Source organism: Felis catus, chromosome A2 (assembly GCF_018350175.1).
Source record: "Felis catus isolate Fca126 chromosome A2, F.catus_Fca126_mat1.0, whole genome shotgun sequence".
NCBI lineage: Eukaryota > Metazoa > Chordata > Mammalia > Carnivora > Felidae > Felis > Felis catus.
This window is the reverse complement of record NC_058369.1, coordinates 104233070-104256901: the sequence shown is the minus strand read 5'-3', so window position 1 is coordinate 104256901 and position 23832 is coordinate 104233070. Positions and strand designations below refer to the sequence as shown.

The window sequence follows — 23832 nt, the reverse complement described above, 5'->3', positions numbered from 1 at the left end:
ACAGCATAAAGACAGCAAAAGCAGTGATTGGTAATGTTCAGAAATGTATACCAGTAGGCTTTGTAGAAATTTAAGCCAGTAACAGGCCCAGTCATGAGATAAAGGTCCAGGAACCCTTTCTCTAAGAGGAAAGGACTTTTCTAGAACCTCTTTTCCTAAGAAAAAGACTGAGAAGAACTAAACAGAAACAAAGCAGGGGTTAGGATTAGTGGTGTGTTAGTAAATATCTAACACCTAGCTCTCTATGGAAAAAAAAGTGGTAATTTGTAGCATTTGCCAATTTCTGCAGTACAAATAGTCCTAACCATAGTCAATTTCCAAGTACCAACAAGGCATCAGAGAATGCAGAATGGGGAAAAGATGCATAGTAGCACACCATTACAGATTTTCTACCATACATATACAATAGACTTAGGTAAAGAGCATACATAGGTAATAATAAAATATTTAGGAAGTGAAACTGTTTTAATGTTTATTATCTTTCATATAACTTCAAAAATAAACTGAAAATGTTAAAAAGAAAAAAGTCCCTCTCACATTTGAGATACACTAAAGAAAAATATAATTCTATAAAATTTACTCCAAAACTAATACACTCAATTAATTGCTAAGCAAAACTAAGTTGATTACAGAGGCCAAAGGAAATTTGATAACTGGAAACTAGAAGATATTGAAGACTTCACTTTGTTCCAATATTACCTTCTACTTTTACTTTAAAACACTGCAACCAATGCATAGGACCCAAAGTAGTTTTAGGTGTTTGGGGGAGAACTTTCACTAAAACATCCGAGGCAACCAATGCATTTTCATCTGAAGTTCTTCCAGAAACTTACACACTGGAAACCAGAACTCTGCAAGCAGAGCAATATTAGAAAAGTTCATAATCTCATTTAAGTAGAGAACTGCATCTCTCCATATCAAAGCACCCTGGCCCTGGAGACTACCAAACTGGCTTTCAATTTATAAACACCCACCTAGGATGCTTATTACCACTGCTGGCATTCTAATAAGCTACAGAATTTTCTTAGTAAACTCTGGTTTCAAAAGCACATATCAAAAAGTATATACATAAACTCCACTATAGTCGAAAAGGGCAGACTAGTAGGACTCTCTCAAGACAAACTGATAAAAGAACACTATGAAAAAGCAATCCTGTGAAAATGGTCAAACAATAGAAGCTTCCTAATAAAATAAACAGAGATTGCTTTATGAGATGAAACAATGAAGTCAAAGAACATGCTTAATGTGTTGCACAAACACATGACTTTTTATATAGATTATCATTTAAGAACCTGGGGTTTACTCTTTTCTAAAAGTAGAAAGGTAATTTGTCTAAACAGAATATTGATGTTTATTCCAAAGTTTTCCATGTCCTATATTTTTCCTATATAGAATCGGCCTATTAAAATTTGAGCATATCTCTCTCCCTTGAACTAGAATTAAGGAAAGGATACAATTCATCATACATAAGCTTTTATAAAACATCTGTTTTGCAATATACCTAATTTAAAAAAAAAAAAAACCTTAGAAACGTATGTCAAATGTTTCTAGATTTGCAAAGAATGGTTAAACTTAAACAGAACTAGCATAAATGACAAATACCACAAGTAAAGCCTTGGGTGAAACTAATTAAAAATATTAAATTACAAATAAAAGCATGAATATGGAGGCAAGTTCCTGATAAATTCATTCAATTTCAAAACAAAAAGCATTAGAGAAATTCTTATAATAAAGAGAATTAAAACACCTGAGACAGAATTTATGCCTTAACTATTGATAAGATATCACAACAGCCTCAATTAACTTAAAATTCATTTCTCAAAAAAACTATTACAGATTTATTCATATAATATTATAATAAATATTTATGTCTGAAGTGTTCTCACCAAAATAGAAAATGGGAACTAATGTGAAGTGACAGATATGTTAATTTGTCTGATGCTGGTGATTATTTTACAATGTGTAAGTATATCAAATCATTAAGTTGTATATCTTAAATATAATTTCTAATTGTCATTCATACTTCAACAAAGTTGGAAAAATATTAAAATATCAATTAAAAATGTGCTAAAAACTTCATTATGAAATTGGACATAACCCTTCATCTTATACTATTGCAACAGAGAGCAAACCAGTTCTACCATTAAAATCTCTTTCATTTTACTTACCAGTAACTGTTTTTGGTCTTCCTTGGCATCCTCGTAAGAGGGGGATCCAGACACCCAAGGTGGTAATGGAGTTTACAGGTATCACACAATAAAAGGAGATGCTGATCATGGTTCTTCTTACAAATTCCACAACTTTGAATAAAGGCAGCAAATAAACGATTAGAATAATAATTATTTTAGTGAAACAGCTATTTACAGCACATTTTTTTAAATCTTAAAATTTCACCTTGGATTAATGTTTCTTCTGTTAAAATCAAGTGTTTTTTTTCTTCAAACGTGCCTCTTTGTAACATCAATAATTATTAGTTCTAAATATTTGAGACTATAGAAAAATAGCTGGATCTAGTATAATTATTATTCTGGAGTCGAACTTTTCAGAGAGAGGCATATATAAGACAGTATTCTCAGGATACCTGGCTGGCTCAGTTGGTTAAGTGTCTGACTCTTGATTTCAACTCTGGTCATGATCTCACAGTTTGTGAGATCAAGCCCTGCATTGGGCTCTGGGATGACAGCACAGAGCCTGCTTGGGATTCACTCTCTCCCTCTCTCTGCCCTTCCCCTGCTTGCTCTAAGTAAATAAAAAAACTTTAAAAAAAAAAAAAAAAGAAGAAGATAGTATTCTCAAACATCACAGCTACCTCAATGTAGTTATCACTTAAAACATTTAATATTAGCTCAACTTTTCTCTAGAAACATAACTATTAAACAAAAAAATTTTACAATTTTCTACTTCTCTCAAACTACAGAAGTTAATTTACAAACAAAATTGTTTATTTTAACATTAATTATAAGCCTTTCAATGAATCTTCAACATGTAAATAAGCTACATTTCTAAATAAGTCTCTTCAAAATCAGACTTTGAGTCTTAAAAGTACACCAATTGATATTTTTGTGAGGAATGGGGAATTTTGCATTGTTGTTACTGTTATTTGGATTTTTGTTACTTTTCAAGGAATCCAACTTTTCTTGTGCAAAATGTCAACTTAACTACTCCTGAGAGCACAGGCACCATGACTGGAATATCTCTGTTTTTTTATATTGGGAACATAAAGTGTGAAGAAAAAGTTGTTAAGAATCTCTAACAGCTACCCATCCATGTAAGAAATAAAAATGATTTTTGAAGTTTTAAATTATCCTAGAGAAAAAGGGTCACATACACGCAACAACGACAACCAGTACTTGGTTCTCAATGCTACTCAAGTGAAAAAGGAAAATCATTTACAATACATTCTGAAACAAAAATGAACTGTACTGAGAAGTGAGAAGCAGTCTGATATGCATGGTGGTTCCAAACGAACCAATTTTGTTTGGAAAAGCTAGACTGAGCCAAGAAGTCTTGGCTATGCAAAATTACGATAGAGACAAAAAAGCAAATAACAAAAGCACTTCTAGAAATAAAATTATTACAACTGAGCATATAAAAAAATATAGACAGATTCAAATCTAGAACTTATCCTCATTATCCACCACTGTACAAAGGCAGTAATTTAGATTGTACATGATACCCATCACTACCTAAAAACACATGCAAAGCTCTAAAACTCATTAAAGTAAAATAAAATATAAATGCCCATTAAATAATAGATTATTTTAATTATTTAAGAAAATGATCATCTACATTATTTAAAGTCACTTTCCAATTCCCCCAAGACAATGGATTGTTCATTTTCATGCAACTTTTGGACATATATCTCCACTTATTTAAAGGATACAAGTCATTAATCTTATCATTAAAAGAGGAGCAAAAATCTCTTCTCTCATTCAACCTAAACCATCTTTGATAAAGGTACTGATAAAATGAATTTCAAATGCATTTAACATAAATTCTAATACGGACATAATCCATTCACAAATATTTGAAGCATCTTGTTACTAAAAGTATGAGTTTAAAAACACACAATATTAATCTGTTATCATTTTATTACTTGCCTATAAAGTACTGCAGGAAGAATAGAAGTCTTTTGTGTGCCTCCTTCTTTTTTACTGGGTTTTCTCTCCTTGGGTGCCCGCAAAATTGCCGGTATGTTCAACTTCTATTGATTTGAACAAATGCAGTTTATTTTGTTTTAAAGAAAAAATATAAATCAACATTCTCCTCTATTTGCCACTCAAGTCAACTAAATATGCTAGAATTGTGAGGGAGAAATGTCTTACCAGCTATTACACCAGCAAAAAGAATTAAAATGAGTTTCTGTCTCACAGTTACTCTCATTAAAAATCTATAATTACATAGTCTCATCCCTTTTCAGTGAAACACTAAAACATTATGAAAATTAAACTTCTACTTTAGCTTTAAAAAGTGAAAGACAAGGACAAGCATTTAAGAGCTTTAAAAAACCACACACAATACACTTGACAAAAAGAATATTGAAGCCGTTTATTTTCCTCAACATCCCAGCTACACGGTGCTCCATAGGTTAATTAGAAAAATTATCTTATTGGACCAAACTCTCCATAAAGTGAATGAGATTCTTTTTGGGTTTCTACTAATCTGTAGTATGCTGGCTTCTGAGACAGCAACCATCTATCAAAGTCATTTCTCGGTGGCCTGGTGGGCCGACATCTGTTCAACCAACTGGAAAAAAGTGTCATGCGAGTGGTACAAATGAATTCTACTTCTTCTGTGTATTTTACATTTGCACAAGGAAATTTGTGAACTTCTGTTAAAAGTCATTTAATAAATGACAATGCTCTTTTATGGTACATAATGCTTTACACTAAATAGAAGATTCTTATGAGACAATCTTGCAAATCAAGCCAAAACATAATGTTAGCTTGGCAAATAAATAATAGTCTTGCACTCAACATTAACTTCTCTAAATATAAAACATAAAGCACCATAATCTTCCCCAAATCCATCAACAACCTATCAATAAGAAGAAAGGTCAATTCTCCATAGGTGACTGCTCCTTCTCACCTCTTAAATTATGTTATTCATTGTTATATAAGCCGCATACATCCTGTTCACAAAAGAAGCATCTTGAAAGCTAGCATAGCACAACACATACCAATATGTATTATTTTCTAAAATATTAAGTCTACACAAATTGTATGATAAATTGACACTCTGTAAACTTCTGAAACAAGTACAATGAAAAATATCTCTTCTTTGATAAACTCCTTCACAAATAAGACTACTTTCACAGTACCACAGGGAGTCTCCATCTCCTTCTAAAATATAATAGATTATTTGAATGAATTCTTAATTTATGAATTATACACAGTACTAAAAAAAGCATTCAAAGAAATCTATTTGGCAATGATTCTTCTTTTTAACACCAAGAACTTTAATAGGCTAGATATGCTCAAGGATAAAGTAAATTTTTTCATTACTACAATGATATCTACTTAACGGGAAAAACCACACTTTAGACTCTCAAGTTTCAAAACCCATCTCTTACATAGCTCAAAACCAGATTAACATAAAAACAAATCTCTTCAGTTTGCCTTTTAAATTTTATGTCAAAAAAAAAAAAAAGGTAGGGGAGAGGGGACTAAATATAACATAAGAACAAGATAGAAAAAAATGTGGCAAGGACTCTAAACTGCTAAATTACACATAAGAAGAATGTGGTAGGAGCGAATTCATGCTTCACATCTTAGCTTCACCACAAATGACAATCAGAGCAAATGAAAAAGTTCTGCAAACAAGATAGCTGTTAAAACAAGCAAATTAAGCTACAGGTTCTCAGTAGGCAGCTTCCAATTCTCTAGATATATTTCAGGCATTATCATTATCCCAGAGAATTAGTTGGCCCTAATCAAACAGAATTTTTTAGTTAGGAAAGTTGTATCAGAAGTCTGATCTCTGAAAATAATATAGAGAATGAGAACAGAAGGAGATAGCAATTGGAAAGAAACTAACCTGCCCTGTGATTCTGCCTAGTAAGGCCCATATTCCTTGCCCTTCGCTTCGAAGTTTTCCATTCAGGTTCTGTAGTTCTTCTAAAGATTCACACAGCTACAACATAAATAATCAAAATTAGTATGCCAATAAAATATGTAGTAATCCATGGGAAAATTTAAATAATTTATCAACAAGTGTCCAAGAATATCTATACTTATAGTCCATATTTTTTATAGTCCATATTTTTAATATATTTAAGCCACAGTACCGAGAGATGAGGCTATCCAATTACTTAATCAGCAACACTAATAAAATGTAAGCATTTTGTTTTATATTAGCATTTTTACTGACAATAATAATACCTATATTTATCATTCGGTTACAGTTTTCTAGATATTTTATACACATTCTGCTAATTAATCCTTAAAAGTCTACCAAGATGCATTTCCACCATTTTCCCAATAAGAAAATTAAGGATTATATGGTGTCTGTGACTTGGCCAAGATCATAGAACTAGCAAGAATCCCCAGATCTTCTGAATCTAATCCCAGTACTCTTTTCACTACAGATGGCTGATATTGGAAACTTACCTCTTATTAATTTTTTATCACTTAAAATAACATGACAGTAAGTCAATATAGGTTTTATATGCTCATGTTACTTATTACCTAACATTTTGGCCACACCTTGCTTTTATATTCTTTTGATCTCCCTCATCATTACAATGAAGAGGCAGAATGGAAATTTAGATTGGTAGGTATTTTTCTTAAATCAAAAGTAACATTACAAATTCAAGACAAAAACAATAATTTAAAAGTAAGTTTCTTTGTTTTCTACAAACTTAGAAAGTGAGGCTCTACAGTATACTAGTTAGAAAGGAGTCAGGCTGGCCTCAAACCCCAACTCTATGACTTGACTATCTATGTGAGTCTGGGCAAATTACTTCACCTCTTTAGGATTCAATTTTCTCCTCTGAAAATGGGAGCAATAATTACAACTCACATTATAAAACAGAAATGAAAATTAAATGAGTTAATATATGTAACATGCTCAAGATTGTACCTGGCACGTAGGAAGTGCTTAGTGTTAGTGCTGATAATACATTCAATAAGAGTAGGAGTTGTAGGGAAAGGTCTAAAGATTCCAGAAAATTTTCAAAATGGGACATACACAGAAAGCTCTAATATCGCAAATGACATCAACAACAGATCATATTATGTTGTTTTGTAGCCGACTTACCTTATTATATTCCACATGGAGTTTTTCCTGTTCATTCTCTAATTTATCCTTTATATTCTTTTGTTCAGCCATATTTTCCTGAATTTGAATCATGCGCATATTTCTCTCTATTTAAATTAAATATCCAATTTTACTTATTAGAAAATAAAAGCTGATGTACAAAACACACAAAGGAAGAAGCTAGCCATAAAGATGATCATATGGATAATCATACATTGTTTGCAACATTTTTAACCCTATTTACAAATACATGAACTTAGCATTTTACAACGCACAACTTAATAGAAAAATAAACATGCTTTTGGGGCGCCTGGGTGGCTCAGTCAGTTAAGTGTCCGACTTTGACTCAGGTCATGATCTCACAGGTTGTGAGTTCGAGCCCCGCATCAGGCTCTGTGGGGCTCCAGCTCAGAGCATGGAGCCTGCTTCAGATTCTGTGTCTCCCTCTCTCTCTGCCCCTCCCCTGCTCATGTTCTGTCTCTCTTTCAAAAATAAATAAATGTCAAAAAAAATTTTTTAAATAAACACATAAACATGCTTTTTATTTAATATATGTAATGTAGTATGGCTAATACACTTCTAAAAACTGACAGTGTATCAAATATTTCCAATAGCAAATTGTTCTCATTGAAAATGTGAATGTATCAGTGTGTATACTGACCAAAGTAATAATTCACAAAATCAGCAGTGAGAGCAGGTTGCTTATGCTTTCTCCTTCCATCCACACTAGAACTAGTATCTGAATTGTCCACTGGGAAGATATCTGTACTGATTCCCATTAGCTCTGCTTTCCGCATCAGTTTACGAATGGCTGAAGCACTGCTAGTGAGTGGTCTGGGCAATTTTTCCCTTGGAACCCAGGCCTGGGGTCTGGTGGATCGAGCTAGTTCTGCTTTGGCACGATACTGCTGAAGCCGGGCATTGATTCTTGCCTATAAAAGAAAAGCATATACATTTTAAAAGATATTAAAATGTAACATATTCCTTATGATTTCTACTTGTATGTTTAGAGATAGTAAAGACAACCAGAATTTCCTGTATCAAGGCAAATTGTATCTATCCACAGTTCTTAAGATAATATTCTTGGATTACAATAAAAGGTCTACCCCAGTAATGAATCCAGGTTCCGAGTTGTCAGAAACTAATTTGAATGAACTGAAGTTCCTTTTCTCAATACCTGCAAAAGTCTCTATAAATTCACTTAATTTACATAGAAATACATTTTAAAAGATGGGCAAACTGATCAAATCTTTTACATAAGCAAACATTAAAACAGACTGAAAAAAAGATATGGTCAACATACTGCACTGATAGAATAACTTCTCTAAGCCACATTTTTCAATGTATTTGGAAACGTGCTTTATAAAAGGCTTCTCTGTTGACTAAGGAGTAACATATTCAGCTACAAACTACACTCACTACCTTAATGACAATCTACTTCCTAGGTAACTAACCAAACTTCATAATTACATTTCACATGTCATTGGCACACACACATGAGATGTGAAATCCATAACCTTGAAAGAAAAAAACACGAGTTTTGGCATGAATCCCATACCTGTGCTTCTGGTGACAGTTGCTTCTCCCTTTCTTGCAAAGACATTTTACAATAGGATTGTAGAGCCAAGTAGTTTTTTCTCTTCCATTTTCTGTCTAACCTATCTGCATGTTGCTTACAATAAGCAAAAAATGGATCTGCTATATCCTATACCAAAAAAAAAAAAAAAAAAAACCAGAAGGGAGGAGTGAATATTTTCACTTCAAAGGGTTATAAACAACCTAACACAAGAGATAATATTTGCTTTTTGAAGAATCTCCTATGTTGTTGGTTATTTCTAAAATAAATTACAAAAGTAACTTTTATACACAATGATAAAAACTGCTGCTTTTGAAACTTAATACTGTATATCAACTTCAAATTAATAACTATTTTTTTTCTTTAAAGGGCCTTGTAGATTTAAAAACACTGAAATAAAATCTTAGGTATTGTATTTAGTTAAACTTGTGTACCTAAAAAAATAAGCACTGTTTAAAACAAATAGAATTTTCATAATCGTAGGTAAAAGCCATCATTAAATATTAAAGTTATGTATACATAGATTAATATTACAAAAAATACATCCAGAAAATACAGGACTAGCTAACACAGATAAGTGGAACATTTTTAACTGGCTAGCAATGCATGGCCAGATTCTACCCAAGACAAAAATGGATTAAGAAGGCCAGACTTCTTTTTACTTTTTACTTCTATTTACTGTCAATTGAACACATTAGGTATCACCTTTAACTCTTTATACAACTTTAAAACCTCAAACAGAAAACATAGCTCTCTCATAGCCATCTCTCAGGATACTAACCTAAAGGGTCTACTTTTTATTCATAAAGAGTAGAGTACCAAAAAAAACTTTACTCTATCAAAAACAAAAATAATTTGTAAATATTTAGCCAAAACAAGTAATCTGCATTGTGATTGCCAAAAAAATAACTGGGAGTTCATTCTTTAGGTCTGTCCCAAGGAGAAGAAATAAAGATAAGCTCTCCATATATAGTTTTTATCTAAGTTATGTTAGAAGGGTCTCTTAGTAAGGTGAGATTTTACAACCCAAAGAGAAATGATGACACTAAAAAAAAGAAACAAATGAGAAAGAACAGAAAGGAATATAATAACAATAACAATAAATATGAGGTATCCTTAACATAAAAAAAGTGTATGAGGCAATTCTGTAGTGTGATATCCACAAATGTCACAATATAGTACTGTGGATAACATCACAGAATTTAGAAGTACAAAAAGCCCGGACACAATTTGAGCCACTGAAATTTAATGCATGAATGATTTCAGTCCATTAAGTCAAAGGTTATGGGGAAAAAAAAATCAATAAAAATCTATACTCTATTTCCATTGTTTCAATGAGAACTTTCTACATGGTAACAGGGTGCGAACAATACCAAAATTATACTTTATCACAGAAGAAACTACCATATGGTTTACATGAAATATAAGTAACCTTAAGGGAAACTACATGGTGTGAAACAAGTTTCTGTCAGCATAACTGAATCTGTGCTATTGTTCGATTTTAATAATAAATACATTATATCATAACATGGTTTGAACATTCAAAATAATTTGGAATTCACACAAAGCAGATCAGAAAGAATAGAAACTTTCGGGCACCTGGGTGGCTCAGTCAATTGAGCGTCCAACTCTCGATTTGGGCTTAGGTCACAATCCCAGAGATGTGGGATTGTACTCCATGTTGGCCTCTGTGCTGACAGCATGGAGCCTACTTGGGATTCTCTCTCTCCCTTTGCCCCTCTCCCCCACTTGCCGCTACCCTCTCTCTCTCTAAAAGAAAGGGAGAGAGAGAGAGAGAGAGAGGGAGGGAGAGAGAGGGAGGGAGGGAGGGAGAGAGAGAGAAAGAAAAAGAAAAGAATAGAAACTTTAAATGGATCCTCACCACTGAGATAAAAAGTACTGTCAGAAGGCTACAAAAAGTCATTAGAATATAGTAAGGTATATGATGTCACTAGATGAAACTAGGGTACTGACTCTCTTTTTCCACCTTGCTTTTACTGCCTATATAAAACAGCCATTAAGAAGAAATCCCACTTAACAAACCAATCTGTAAAAGGGGCGGGGGGGGGGGGAGGGGGGAGCTTTCTCGAATGTCATATTAAATTGAAACAGAAAATATGCCCACAAACAGTAGATTTGTTTTACTTTAAAATTTGTCTTTTAATTAAATATGCTATTATATTACATGAATCTTAGTCTACAGAAGTATAATAGCCAAGAACTTCCTTTAACAGAATGATTACTGCCAAGAGCAAATCTTATTGATACTGATTCTTGGGTTTTAAAACACTGTTCAGAAATCTTTATAATTTTCCAATTCTGTAAGTGTTTATAAGAAGACATCAGAAACACATGTAAATAGATTTAAATCATTCCCCACAAAAAAATACACCTAACAAGGAAGCAAATGTGGAGAAAAGTCACATTTTGTTATTCTAGCATCCAGAATTCCTACCTAATCAATCAAGGGAGGCAGCAAGGCAAAGGAAAAGCCTCAGGTCCTGTTTCTACATCCTGATTTATTTCAATTTCCCCTGTAAATTTCCCCAGATGAGATTAGAGACAGAGACATGCAGACCACAGATGCAAACTATTTATTTAATGTAATATTGTGTTTCGTTTATTTCATTTCCATGTGCATGCCTTTAGATACAGGGATGTATGCTCTAAATCACTATAGACTCCCTTACATTCCACTGTCCCATCATGCGGCTACTTTACACATTTTTGTTAGCCACTGTCTACCCTCCCCCCAAAATGTTGAATGGCAACTATACAAAGAAACCCAAACTGCCATAGTATGACAGGTAAAGCTCTCAATAAGTTCTAAAAGAAATGGCTATAAAGGAGTCTTCCTGATTGCAAAGCTCAAAGTTTTCCGTAAGTACAGTAATACCCTACCCTACAGACTCCATGATCTGGGTATTCACTTGGTATTTATTTCATCTTCTAAGTCTTACTTGTACTGCCCCTCTGCACTGCTGCCCACCATCTAGAGTGTAGTCAATACTAATCCACATAACCTTATTATATAATTAATTATGCTTCTATGTCTTCCTAAGAGCTGTAAAAATGCTCAAAATTTATCCAGTACCCTTCATCAATTAAAGTACAATTCTTAAGAATCAAAGCTGGTACAAAAACACATATCCAACACATAACTGCTATAGAATTCATTTATTCATAAAATATATCCCTCGGGGCTCCTGGGTGGCTCAGTCAGTTAAGCGTCCGACTTCAGCTCAGGTCATGATCTCACGGTTTGTGAGTTCGAGCCCTGCACCAGGCTCTGTGCTAACAACTCAGAGCCTGGAGCTTGCTTTGGATTCTGTGTCTCCCTCTCTCTCTGCCCCTCCCCTGCTTGTGCTATCTCTCTTTCAAAAATGAATAAACATTAAAAAAATGTAAAAAAATATATACCCCTCAAAATCTGCTCAACAAATTCTCATTACATTATCTTTTTTACTTGTTTCTTGTCTACAAAATAAATGGGAAAAGATAAAGACCCAATATAAATATACATATATATTTTTATGTAACACTGAAAATTTATCCAGTAAAAGAAGGAACACAACCAAAGGTTTATAGGTACACCACAGATCCACCATGAACAGATAATAAGAATTACCAAGCAAATACTCAAATACCTATCTAACACAAGAACTTAAAGAAATCAACAAAACTTAGTCTCAGGACTCCTTAACAGTCTTCAAAATTATTGAAGACCTCAAAGAGACCTATGTGAGTTATTTTATAGATAGTCCGCATTAGAAATTAAAAAACAAAATTTTAAAACATTTATTCATTTTAAAATAACAATAATCCATTACATGTTAAGAGAAATAACACTTTTATTAAAAATACTATAATTTACATATACACAAACTCAGTGAGAAGGGTGGCACTGTTTTACATTTTCCAATCTCTTTAATGTCTAGAGAGCTCACTTTATTAAAGATGGCTGGATTCTCAAAACTATTTCCACATTCAGTATGTTATATTGTTATGCATCATATAATCTCTGAAAATCTCCACTATTGCTCATGAGATAATTAAGAGTAAAAATGTATATACTGTTTTCATATTGTTACAAAGATAGTTTCAACTTCACAAACCTCTTGAAAGAAGATTAAGGAGTCCCCAAAATGTGCTTTGAAAAAAACTGTCTAATCTAAAGCTAATAAACCTGGAAGGAAAATTATAACATTAAAAACACTTGTAAAGAGATAGAAATACAGATATCGAAGAAAGGGTAATGATTTTATTTAAAGAAACAGAGCAAAGTTATCCAAACATAATTTCAGATCCTCCTATAAAAAATGCTGACATATTAATGCTTTAAAACAACTTGGATTATGTTTCATTTTACCTGTCAGATCTCGCTATAAAAAGTTTAACATGTTTTCCAAATGTCTAATTAGCTTTAAGACTGAAAAACTCATATATTGTTTACTCTTGAAATTTTAGACCAGTGATCTAAGCAAAGACTTTAAAAATACGCTTGTTAATTTCTTCTATCATGCACACCTATTGTAGGACATAATAGAGTTATGAGACATCTTTTGAACATATTCACCAACGATGGTTTTAAATAAACCTACCTCTTCTGCTGCTGCCTCTGAAAGCAGACCTTCCTTCTGGGCACAGGTCACATGGAAATAGGCTCTGCACATCCCTGCATCACAGCTAATGCAAACTCCAGTTCTAGCAAAACGAGGGTCTTCACAGAAGCTACATTCCTAAAATGGAATAACAGGAAAACTCTCAGAATAAAAATATCTCTAAAACAAGACTGCATTCTCATACAAAGCGTCCATAAAATACAAATAGTGAATCAACAGCATATCAATAAAACAATAACTGTGGGCAAGAAAAGAGTTTATATGAAAAAATTCTCTCTAGAATTCTAATGAACCAAAATTCCACTGATACAATAATGATGACACTAATAATAATAATAATAATAATAATAATAAGGATTTACTATGTGCTAGCCACTATTCTAAACACTTTACATATATTAACTTATGTAACCATTTGATCCACTATTCCACACTAACATATGAAAGACGTATTACCTCCATTTTACACATGAGAAAACGAAGACAGGTTAAGAAATCTGCTCAGAATAACACAAAAAAATAATTGTCAAGTCAGCCTTCAAACCAGAGTAATCTAAAAGTCATTGTTCTTAACCATGAAGCTATAATGACTTGAACAACATAATACTGCTTGGAAAATGAAAGAAAATAAGAAGCCAGAGAAATTCGCCAAAAAAAATCTAGGTACTGGAACCAAAGAAATCATTTTTAAAATATCTTTAAGAGAATTAAAAAGTAATTTTATGTAAACAATCTGATGAAATTGGTTGTGATACACAATGTAGCCAACTAGTTAAATCCTTTCTGAATACAAAGGGAAGAACTGTAAAACTGAAAGTTTCAACAAATGAAATTACCCCCAATCCTCCCCAAATTTATTTTTTTATCCTTTTCACTATCTATACCACAGAGAGAGAAAAAGAAATCTAGTCTTAAAATATAAACTACTCTAATGATAGGAATCTTCGTTTAAAAAAAAACCTGCTAAACTGTGAAAGATTGCCAGTAGACATTTAAAGAAGAACTGTTTAGTAAATATACTCTAAGTAAATTAAATATAAGGGAAACATATACAGAGGAAAATTAAAAAGTTTCAGTAGACACTAAAAATATCATTTTAATACTGTAACAGTAAGTAACTACCTAGGAGGTAGACAGCACCCAACTGATACATCAGCAATGAATGAAAACAGCAAGAATAGGAATCTGGGTATAGATGTGAAAATATACCCAAATCCTGACACTCTACTGCTTGGTTAAGGTTTTTTTTTTTTTCTAGTAACAGTAGGAGGCATATGGTAGGATGTATCAGTAAACAGTAATCTAAACATGAGACCAAAAAAGAGACAAAGAATGAGACAGAAGGAGAGAAAATGGAAGAGAGAGAAATGGAGAAATTATTTCAATAATGTCAACAGCACAAACAGAACCAAAGTGCTTAAGAAGTTCCCAAACTAATTTAATGTAATACGATGAAGTTGAAGGGATTTCAGAGTGAATACAAGAAAAAATTTCCTGACAAAAAGTCTTATAAAGACTATAGAACAATCTAACAAAGAAATGGGAATCTTCTTCAATTGCCTGAATCATTTAAAATGCTAGGAGAACTATGCTAAGCAACTGAGAACACAGGGGAGAAAGTAACCAGGATTAGGAAATGGATAGATAATGTGGTCTAGAAGAACTGTCCCAGTTATAATTCACATCACTGACTGTACCAATAAGCTAGAGAATACATAATTTTTTTACTCTACTTTCTAATCATACTGCAAAACAAAAGAAGGTGATAATGAAAAATCAGCTGACGATTATATATTTAATGATTCTCTTTTTCAGTTCAGAGGTCATTGCTGGTTTCAGTTATATAAAGTAATATCTGGTTCTTGTTTTTTTTCATTGCTTCTAGATTTTTAATTATGATAATGTGTGCCTAATGAAAATTACTTAAGCCAGTCCCTTCTAGGCTCTGTGCTCGTGAATTCTGAAGCTGATCTCAAAAAGCAATAACTTTCACTTCCAATAATGGTGGACTAGGTAATACTAGGTAGGTATTAATCCTGCTAGAAACTAGAAAATGTGAACAAATTATTTTTTTTTTTAACTATAGCTTAAGGCATTAGAAAGATAACAAGATAGTACAGAATTACCTGAGGACCAGGAAAGTAAGTTCACTGCTTGGGCCTGCTTTTCTCCCTGGGGTCTTTAACTAATTCTGGAGAAAAAAGCTGCAGACAGTTCAATAAAAATTACCCAAACTAAAGCACAAGAGTACTGGAGTGAGGCTGGAGGGTGAGGGATGGGGGCTGTGGTTAGAGCCTGAGGAGAATATTCTACATATAGCAGCAGAAGCTGTCAAATTTTTGAATTTTCACCATCAGAATTTTCCAAAAACCTTTAAGTTTCCCACCCACCTTAATGTATTACTGACACTATCACAGTCTTCCTTCCCAATTTCCCAAGGGACAGTAATGCAAGAGGATGTATCAGTGCCTAATTGGTTCTAGTATTCTAGGGATGTCTATAATAATTATATACCTAAGTTTAAATTAATGAGTGTATTTTTTGTTTGTTGTTTTTATTTTCTGAGAGACGGAGAGAGACAGAGTGTGAGTAGGGGAGGGGCAGAGAGAGAGAGGGAGACACAGAATCCAAAGCTCCAGGCTCTGAACTGTCAGCATAGAGCCCGACTCAGAGCTCGAACTCACAGAAGGTGAGATCATGACCTGAGCCAAAGCCAGATGCTTGACCGACTGAGCCACCCAAGTGCCCCAGTAAGTGTATTTTTATCACTTATAATCCTAAAGCTCAATCAATAAAAACCAATTTATAAATTATTGAGGCTGAGAATGATTTGCAAGGCAGGCTATGCAGTCATTTAAAAAAAAAAAGGTCCTTGAAACCTGAGTAAAATAATAGGTGTCCCTTTTCCTCTTTTCATAATTTTGGTAAATTTCACTTCAAAAATAAAGTCAGAAATTAGGTTTGTATTTGATCTTACCAATCTGAGAACTCATGTGTACTAGGGACTATACTAAATACCACAAAAATAGAAGTAGTATCAATTATCATTTTACCCCATAGGTAACTCTAAATTAAGAATACATGGAAGAATTTATAAATTACTGGCTTTCTGGGAAAATTATTAACAATAATAAATGATTTAGTGCTAAATGTTCTACAAATAGTATCATTACTAATAAGCATTTCTGTAGTGAACAACGATATCAGTAAAAAGTCATATAAACAAATTTTTCTCTTTTAGACAATCAAAAACACTTTGCCTCACCTTGGCACCATATTTGGAATAGTTCATTTCTGTCAGTGTTACTGGTCGTAATTTGTCAATATCTCCAAAGGCTACTCCAGGAACATACAGGGCACAGACAATATGAACCCATCTATAAGGAGAGAAAAATATGATTTTGCTATCAAACTCTCATAAAATGCCCACAAGGAAAATAAACATAAAACACGTGTGTGCCATCACAAGTAACTACTGAAAGAATTCTATAGTCAGACCTTCACAATCTCCCACAACTGAAGAATGTGGAATAAGCACAACTCAATAAGCACTACTTTTCTAGCAGCTTAGCCCAAGCTAAGAATTAACAACTATAATTGCCTTTCACTTAAATTCACTGCATTTTGCACTTACCTGTTATTCTTAAATATTTGCACAAAACCACTATACAAATGAAACGTCATTTTCTTACTCATGGGAAGATTCACATTCATTATTTTAAGCTCTCTGAGAAGGATCCTAATTTAAGAACTGTGAAGTAATTCTGTAGTAAGTAAGTAAAATTGCTCTTTCTTGTTACTGTTTTCTAAAAGCTGTTGGAGAGGCCATCAGGACAATTTAAAATTTGGGTGGGCGGGGCACCTGGGTGACTCAGTCAGTTAAGAGTCCGACTCTTGGGGCGCCTGGGTGGCGCAGTCGGTTAAGCGTCCGACTTCAGCCAGGTCACGATCTCGCGGTCCGTGAGTTCGAGCCCCGCGTCAGGCTCTGGGCTGATGGCTCGGAGCCTGGAGCCTGTTTCCGATTCTGTGTCTCCCTCTCTCTCTGCCCCTCCCCTGTTCATGCTCTGTCTCTCTCTGTCCCCAAAATAAATAAGAACGTTGAAAAAAAATTTAAAAAAAAAAAAAGAGTCCGACTCTTGATTCTGAGTCAGGTCATGATCTCATGGTTTTTGAGTTCAAACCCCACATCAGACTCTGTGCTGGCAGCAGGGAGCCTGCTTGGGATCCTTTCTTTCCCTTTCTCTCTGCCTCTCCCCTGCTCATGCATGCTCTCTCTCTCTCTCAAAATAAATAAACTTTAAAAAAATAAATAAAACAATTTTTGGTGGTCACCCTTTCTTTCTTCCCAGGTTAAAACTGATTGCTAGAAGACTGTAGACAACAGTTATGTAATATAAGGAAGTCCTATCTCATTCAACTAATCTGTTCACCATTCAACCTTTGTACTTAAACTTACATGCCCCACATACATTTTTTTTAAGTCTGAATGATGCTGCAACACTAAACAAAGAATGCTCAAAGTTTTAGTACATGAAAAAGTTGCAGTACACAGAATGGGGAGTTGATTCTAATTCTTTTTTAAAAGCTGCACTAAAAATGCATTTAGGAACCCTTTGTTTACTTACAACCATACAATATATGGAATCAATGGTTTTAAAATTTTAAACAGATCTATATCACTTCTTTAAGAAAGAAGGTAAAAATGAGATGGTAAATCTGCCTTCACCTTGTGACTATATTAACAATAAATTCTGCTTTATCACAGTTTGAGAGGCTATCATTGCCACATGGCTGTGTTTTGTGACACACTGTAAGTTTTAAAAGAAGATGACTAAGAATCATTTTATAGAGGTCCTGGGGAAAATAGTTACGAATCTTTAAAAATTATCTTTTTTATTGAGAAGAAATTCCAAGATTTTGAGATTTTCTTGATAGACTGTTTTAATTCAACCTCCCAAATGCATCCCGCGGAGTTCAATATAAAGATACACATCTTCAACAAGCAGCTGCTTTCTCAATTTAATTTGCACAGTTTTTTCATGCTCCACTGGTGTATTAAATGCCACTGTACTCTGCAGGAGTTTATCTTTGATAAACCCAACAGCTGGCTGCTTGCTTCCTACTGACCTTCTGAAAATGTTTTAGTACAAGCCATGCAAGTACTACAGATTTAAACTGCCATTTCAGTGTGATTGGCACACAAGTGTATCATTTCCCCAAATCACTCATGTGAGGATGCCAACTTGGGTCTTTATTAAAACACCTATCAAACAGCTGAGACAATTTCCATCCTTTGTAATACCTGTTGTAAATATTTTTTTGTTCATTTGTTTAACTGCACAAACTTTAGAACTCTTATAATTAATACAAATTGAAAAATCAAAACGAATAGTCTTCTTTGTTACTTTAACATCCATTTTGCTTGGAGCTATGATGACAGATGTTGATTGGGGAAAGGAATACAAAACAAGCACCACATAAAGCCATGAAGAAACAGAGTCAAATTGTCATAGCATAGAAACTATTAATAAATTCTTTTAAATTCACATATTTTAATAAAGAAAACTAACCAGATACTTATCAAAGGCTCAATCAGAATGGGAACAATTTTATTTTTAAAATATCTGATTTTGAGACAGCGCAAGTGGGGGAGGGGCAGAGGGACAGAGGATTCAAAGTGCTGCTGACAGCAGTGAGCCTGATATAGGGCTCACACTCAGGAATCTAACTGTGAGATCATGACCTGAGCCAAAGTCAGACACACTCAACCGACTGAGCCACCCAGGCACCCCAGAATGGGAACTATTTTAATCAATCAAATTTGATTTTGAAACATGTGTTTGTAGTGCTTTTACAATATGTAAAATAAATCCACTTTCATTGTCATTTTCATTCCATTTATTCACTCATTAATCAATTACTAAGTCACTGCTAGAAACAGAGCACCACAGAGGCAGTTTAGAAGTTACAATTATGTAATGTGAAGTGCTTTCAGCATAGTGTTGTGCAGGCTATCTCTAAGTTATTAGAGTCTATTATTTCCCATAATCAGACCACTTAGAGTAAAATAGTCTTCCTAAGGAATGGAATAAAAAATTAATGACAAAAATGTACTCATGGTTTTCTTACATTAGATCACATCATTTCCTATGTAGAACTTGCAGCTCCCATCAGAAACAAAGGGTGAAAAAAAGCCCATGTGATAGAAGTCAATTTCAAAACTTCTTTCATTCTTTCCATATTTTGTTCTTTCTTTCCTCCCATTTTCCATTTGAAACTAGAATACTATATGGCTTTGATCAAATCTTCTTGGTTATTTTTTTGCCTTGAATCAAAGCATATCAAGCTTCAACAGTATCCATCAAACTGTATCAAGACCTATAATTTCCACCATAGCCTACAGGTAAGTGTGGGTATCAATGCAAATAAAATGTTCAAATACTATAATGGAACTTTTGCCAGGCCATACCATCAAGGTAGTGTCTACATAGGTAAGACCCATAGCAATCAGTGCAAATATTTCTCAGTAAATCTAATTAAAGAGGCCTATCTTTTCTCCATACAGAAAAAACTTTACAAGCTATTTTGTGGATTATAATAGCATGAAGAGACAGGTACTTTATAGTTTTCCAATAGAACTTTCAAATTATGAACAAGAAAAGAGGTAAAACAAATTCTCTTCCCTAAAAGCAAACTGTTTTCCAAAGTTGCCCTACTTATTCACCACAATTTATCACCAAAAATTTCAACTCTTGGAACAAAATAGTTACCACAAGGAATTTATGCAGCTGGTACTCTATGATTACCTTAAGAAAGTAGAACAATATTGGTAGTAATAAAGCACTAGTAGCAGCAGTGGAAGCAGGAGTAGAAATAAGGAGACATTTATTAACCACTTATGTTCCAGAAACTGTACTGTTTATAGGAATCACCTCATTTAATTCTCTCAAAAGGGATAAGGAAATGGAGGTTTAAAAAGGCTTTATCACATGTCTATAATCACAGTTGGTAAGCAAAGACCAGAATCCAAATATAGGCCGTCCAACTTGAAAGCACATACTTCTAATGCTGTAAACTCCCTAATTCTGGTCCAAGTCAGTGCAAATGTGAAATAATGTCCATGTCAATGATACAGACTAAAGATTTTATCTTCTTGGATGGGCAATAAGGAAGAAGAGGTAAGGTTTTTAGCCATTTTTCCCAGACATCAACACCCAGGGTTCTCCAAGATTCCATGGTAGATTCTATGTTGTCCCAACAATCTTATATGGCAACATTTCTCACGGGCTTCCACTAACTCAGTTTGAAAAATAAGAAAACTATTTTTTACTTTACTAAAGTAATATGTATTAAATTTTAAAGGCTATCCTTTATTTTGGGATAAAATATATATCCTATCCTTTTCAACATTAAAATATGGCAAACCATTCTGAAAATCTGTATAGGTTATCTTGTTCCCATCTGAATATTAAACATGTTTTTTAAAAAATATTGAAATAACATTATATCACAAAATAAAAATATATTTTAGTACTCCTCTTATATTGGGGAAGGGGGGATAGGCAGTGATCCATAAAATAAAATTTTAATCATCTATTCCAGATGGTAGTCTCTTGGGCAAAAACCAAAATCATGGGAAATGTCAACACTATTATGACAACAATCTCTCAAATTTAATAATAAAGATGAGTGTGAACATAGTGAAAAGAACATAGGTCTTTGTGCTAGTTATCAATTTACTGCCTCTCACCTCCAAGTCCACCTGTAAATATCTGCTAAATATGAAACAATGGACAAAATCCCTTTAGCATTTCTCCTTCACAGTTAGCATATTAAGCTGTCTTAGGAGAAGTTGTAGACAGCACTGCAGGAGGAAGTTATTTCTCACCAGGGATGAAGAAGGACATCTGCCAGTGCTCTGCCTCAGCCACATACACCTACTCTCTGTGACCTCAGAGGCCAAGACTGGAGACAATTTTTCTGTGGCTCTCTTAACACAGACACCACACACTACAGACATCCCACCACTGCCCCAGCTCCCTCTGCAACCTGTGCCTAGACACCCACTTGCCAAGAACTAAAGACCAGTTCTGGCCCAAGCAAACCAGCAAACATCTCTGCCCTCTAGTAGGTTGCAACTACACCTTCTCCAACAAAGTTGAACCCCAGTCTGTGGTGGGGTCTTCCAAGTTGGTCATTCCCTGGTTACTCTCCCTCGGCCTTAGGATATCCTTTAGAGTTCTTTTATATTATAATTACTTTTCTTTTTAATTTTTAAAAATGTTATTATTTATTTTTGAAAGAGAGAGACAGAGTGAGAGCAGGGGAGGGACAGAGAGAGACGGAGACACAGAATCCAAAGCAGGCTCCAGGCTCTGAGCTGTCAGCACAGACAGATGCAGGGCTCGAACTCACGAACCAAAAGATACTGAACTGAGCTGAAGTCAGACACAACCAACTCAGCCACCCAGGAGCCTCTATCATAGTTACTCTTTATCATAGCTTAATAATTCTGTAAATTAAACTTTCCCTTTTAAAATCACTGTATGCGTTCTGTCTCCTGATATACTCATTAAGTCAGATAGATCTGGGTTCAAATTTGACTGTTCATCAGCCTGTGGCCTTGATCAAATTAAAATTACTTAATGATCTGAGCCTCCCGTACTATACCTATAATATGGAAAACTTTAGCCCCTGTCTCATCATAGAGTCATTACTGAGATTAAATACAACTATGGGCATAAAAGCAAATACAGATAATCAATAAATGGTCTTTTCTCCTCCTTCCCCTGATGTGTAGCCTATTGCCCATTTACTCTATGCCAAAAAAAAAAAAAATATATATATATATATAAAGACACAATCAAATCTAAGTGTGTAACTGAAAAAATTATAAATAGAAGAAGACACATTACAAAGCAGACACATTAACCCATCAGAATTATGACAACAACCTTCCAGCATCTGTCTCCTTGAAAATTCCATCCTGATTGGGACATAGTTCACAGCTAGGGGAAACACCACATTTACAGGCATCACAAAACCAAGGTTCAGTGGAGTTTTCAGAAGCTGAACTCATAATTGAGTCACTCTCTCCGTCAACTCCATAGCAACCTAAAAAAAAAAAAAAAGTATGATTAAATAATTTATAAAATCACAAAACAAAAAGTGGAAAAAATTCTGAAAAACTAATGGTTTATAAAAATGATATCAAAGTCAAAACACGTAAGTGAAATTTTATAAAAATACTTTTCACCTACCATAGTATGCACAATGAAACAACCTTTTGAAAGAGTTTTAGATCTACTGAAAAAGCTTTACAGAAGTAGAAAAATATACAGTTCTTTAAAAAAAATTTTAATTTACAAAATTACATAAAAATAGAAGTTTTCATTAAAAAGAAATCAGATTACATCTAGGAACAATTGATTAACAAATATTTATTGTGCTCCCTTTGTAATGGACACTTAAATTTATATAAGACCATGTTCATGCAAAACAAACATACAATCAAAGAAGCCTCTAATGTAACTTTGGAGATGGCAGTTAAAACAAAAACCCATATAACCATAAATACAAAGTTAAGTATTAATAAAAGGAAAATAAGACAGAAACCCACACAGACATAAATTAAGGCTATAGAACAATTTGAATAGCTCGGACTAGAGTCAGACAAGCTGGGTTCCATTCATAGCTGAGCCAACTTCTAGCTCTAGAAGATAGTTGATCTTTTTTAAGCACTTACAATTCTATCTTCTGTAAAAATTTATTCATAACTCAAATTAATGAAAACAAGAAATTACTCTTTTTCTGTTTAACTTAATAATCTGAGAGAAGTTAAATTATTTAAGCAGAAAATGTGATAAAAATTTTTAAAGATCCTCATAAACATACCAAACAAACAAGATTAGTTAACATAGGTCTCTACATTTTATATTAGGTCATGTTATACTTCAACTATCTTTCAATTATTAAAAGCAAAAAGTTTCTTTATCAATGCAAATATACATGCCTGCAATTATAACTTATATTTAAAGTTACTATGTGGGGTACTTGCTTCAGCAGCACAAATACTAAAGTTACTATGTGGGCTTCTAGATCTGGCTAAACTGTTTATAAAATCAAAAAGATCACTCTTAAGATTGAACTTAAAAAGAGTAGATTAGAGGGGCATCTGGGTGGGTGGCTCAGTCAGTTAAGCATCCGACTTCAGCTCAGGTCATGATCTCACGGTTTGTGAATTCGAGCCCTATATCTGACTCTCTGCTGTCAGCACAGGTCCCACTTCAGATCCTCTATCTCTGCCCCACAAGTGGGGAAGGGGCAGAACAAAAAAACATTAAAATAATGCTTAAAAAAATAAGCAGTAAAATAAAC

At 33.8% G+C, this 23832-nt stretch overlaps 1 protein-coding gene across 8 annotated transcripts in view; it reads right to left on the bottom strand.

Annotated features, from left to right (window-relative positions):
• The window catches only part of PHF14 (PHD finger protein 14), a 217823-nt gene that overhangs the window by 157972 nt on the left and 36019 nt on the right, over positions 1-23832 (bottom strand). For 7 of the 8 annotated variants that reach the window (XM_011280403.3, XM_019825526.2, XM_045052420.1 and 4 more), the window contains exons 5-13: positions 22410-22569; positions 16721-16832; positions 13435-13572; positions 8816-8962; positions 7919-8189; positions 7258-7364; positions 6037-6132; positions 4101-4204; positions 2169-2300 (exon numbers count right to left, since the gene is read on the bottom strand). In XM_011280403.3, the coding sequence (XP_011278705.1) occupies positions 2169-2300; positions 4101-4204; positions 6037-6132; positions 7258-7364; positions 7919-8189; positions 8816-8962; positions 13435-13572; positions 16721-16832; positions 22410-22569 (1267 nt within the window). The remainder of the gene's footprint in view (positions 1-2168; positions 2301-4100; positions 4205-6036; positions 6133-7257; positions 7365-7918; positions 8190-8815; positions 8963-13434; positions 13573-16720; positions 16833-22409; positions 22570-23832) is intronic. The other variant, XM_011280406.3, reaches the window with a different exon arrangement.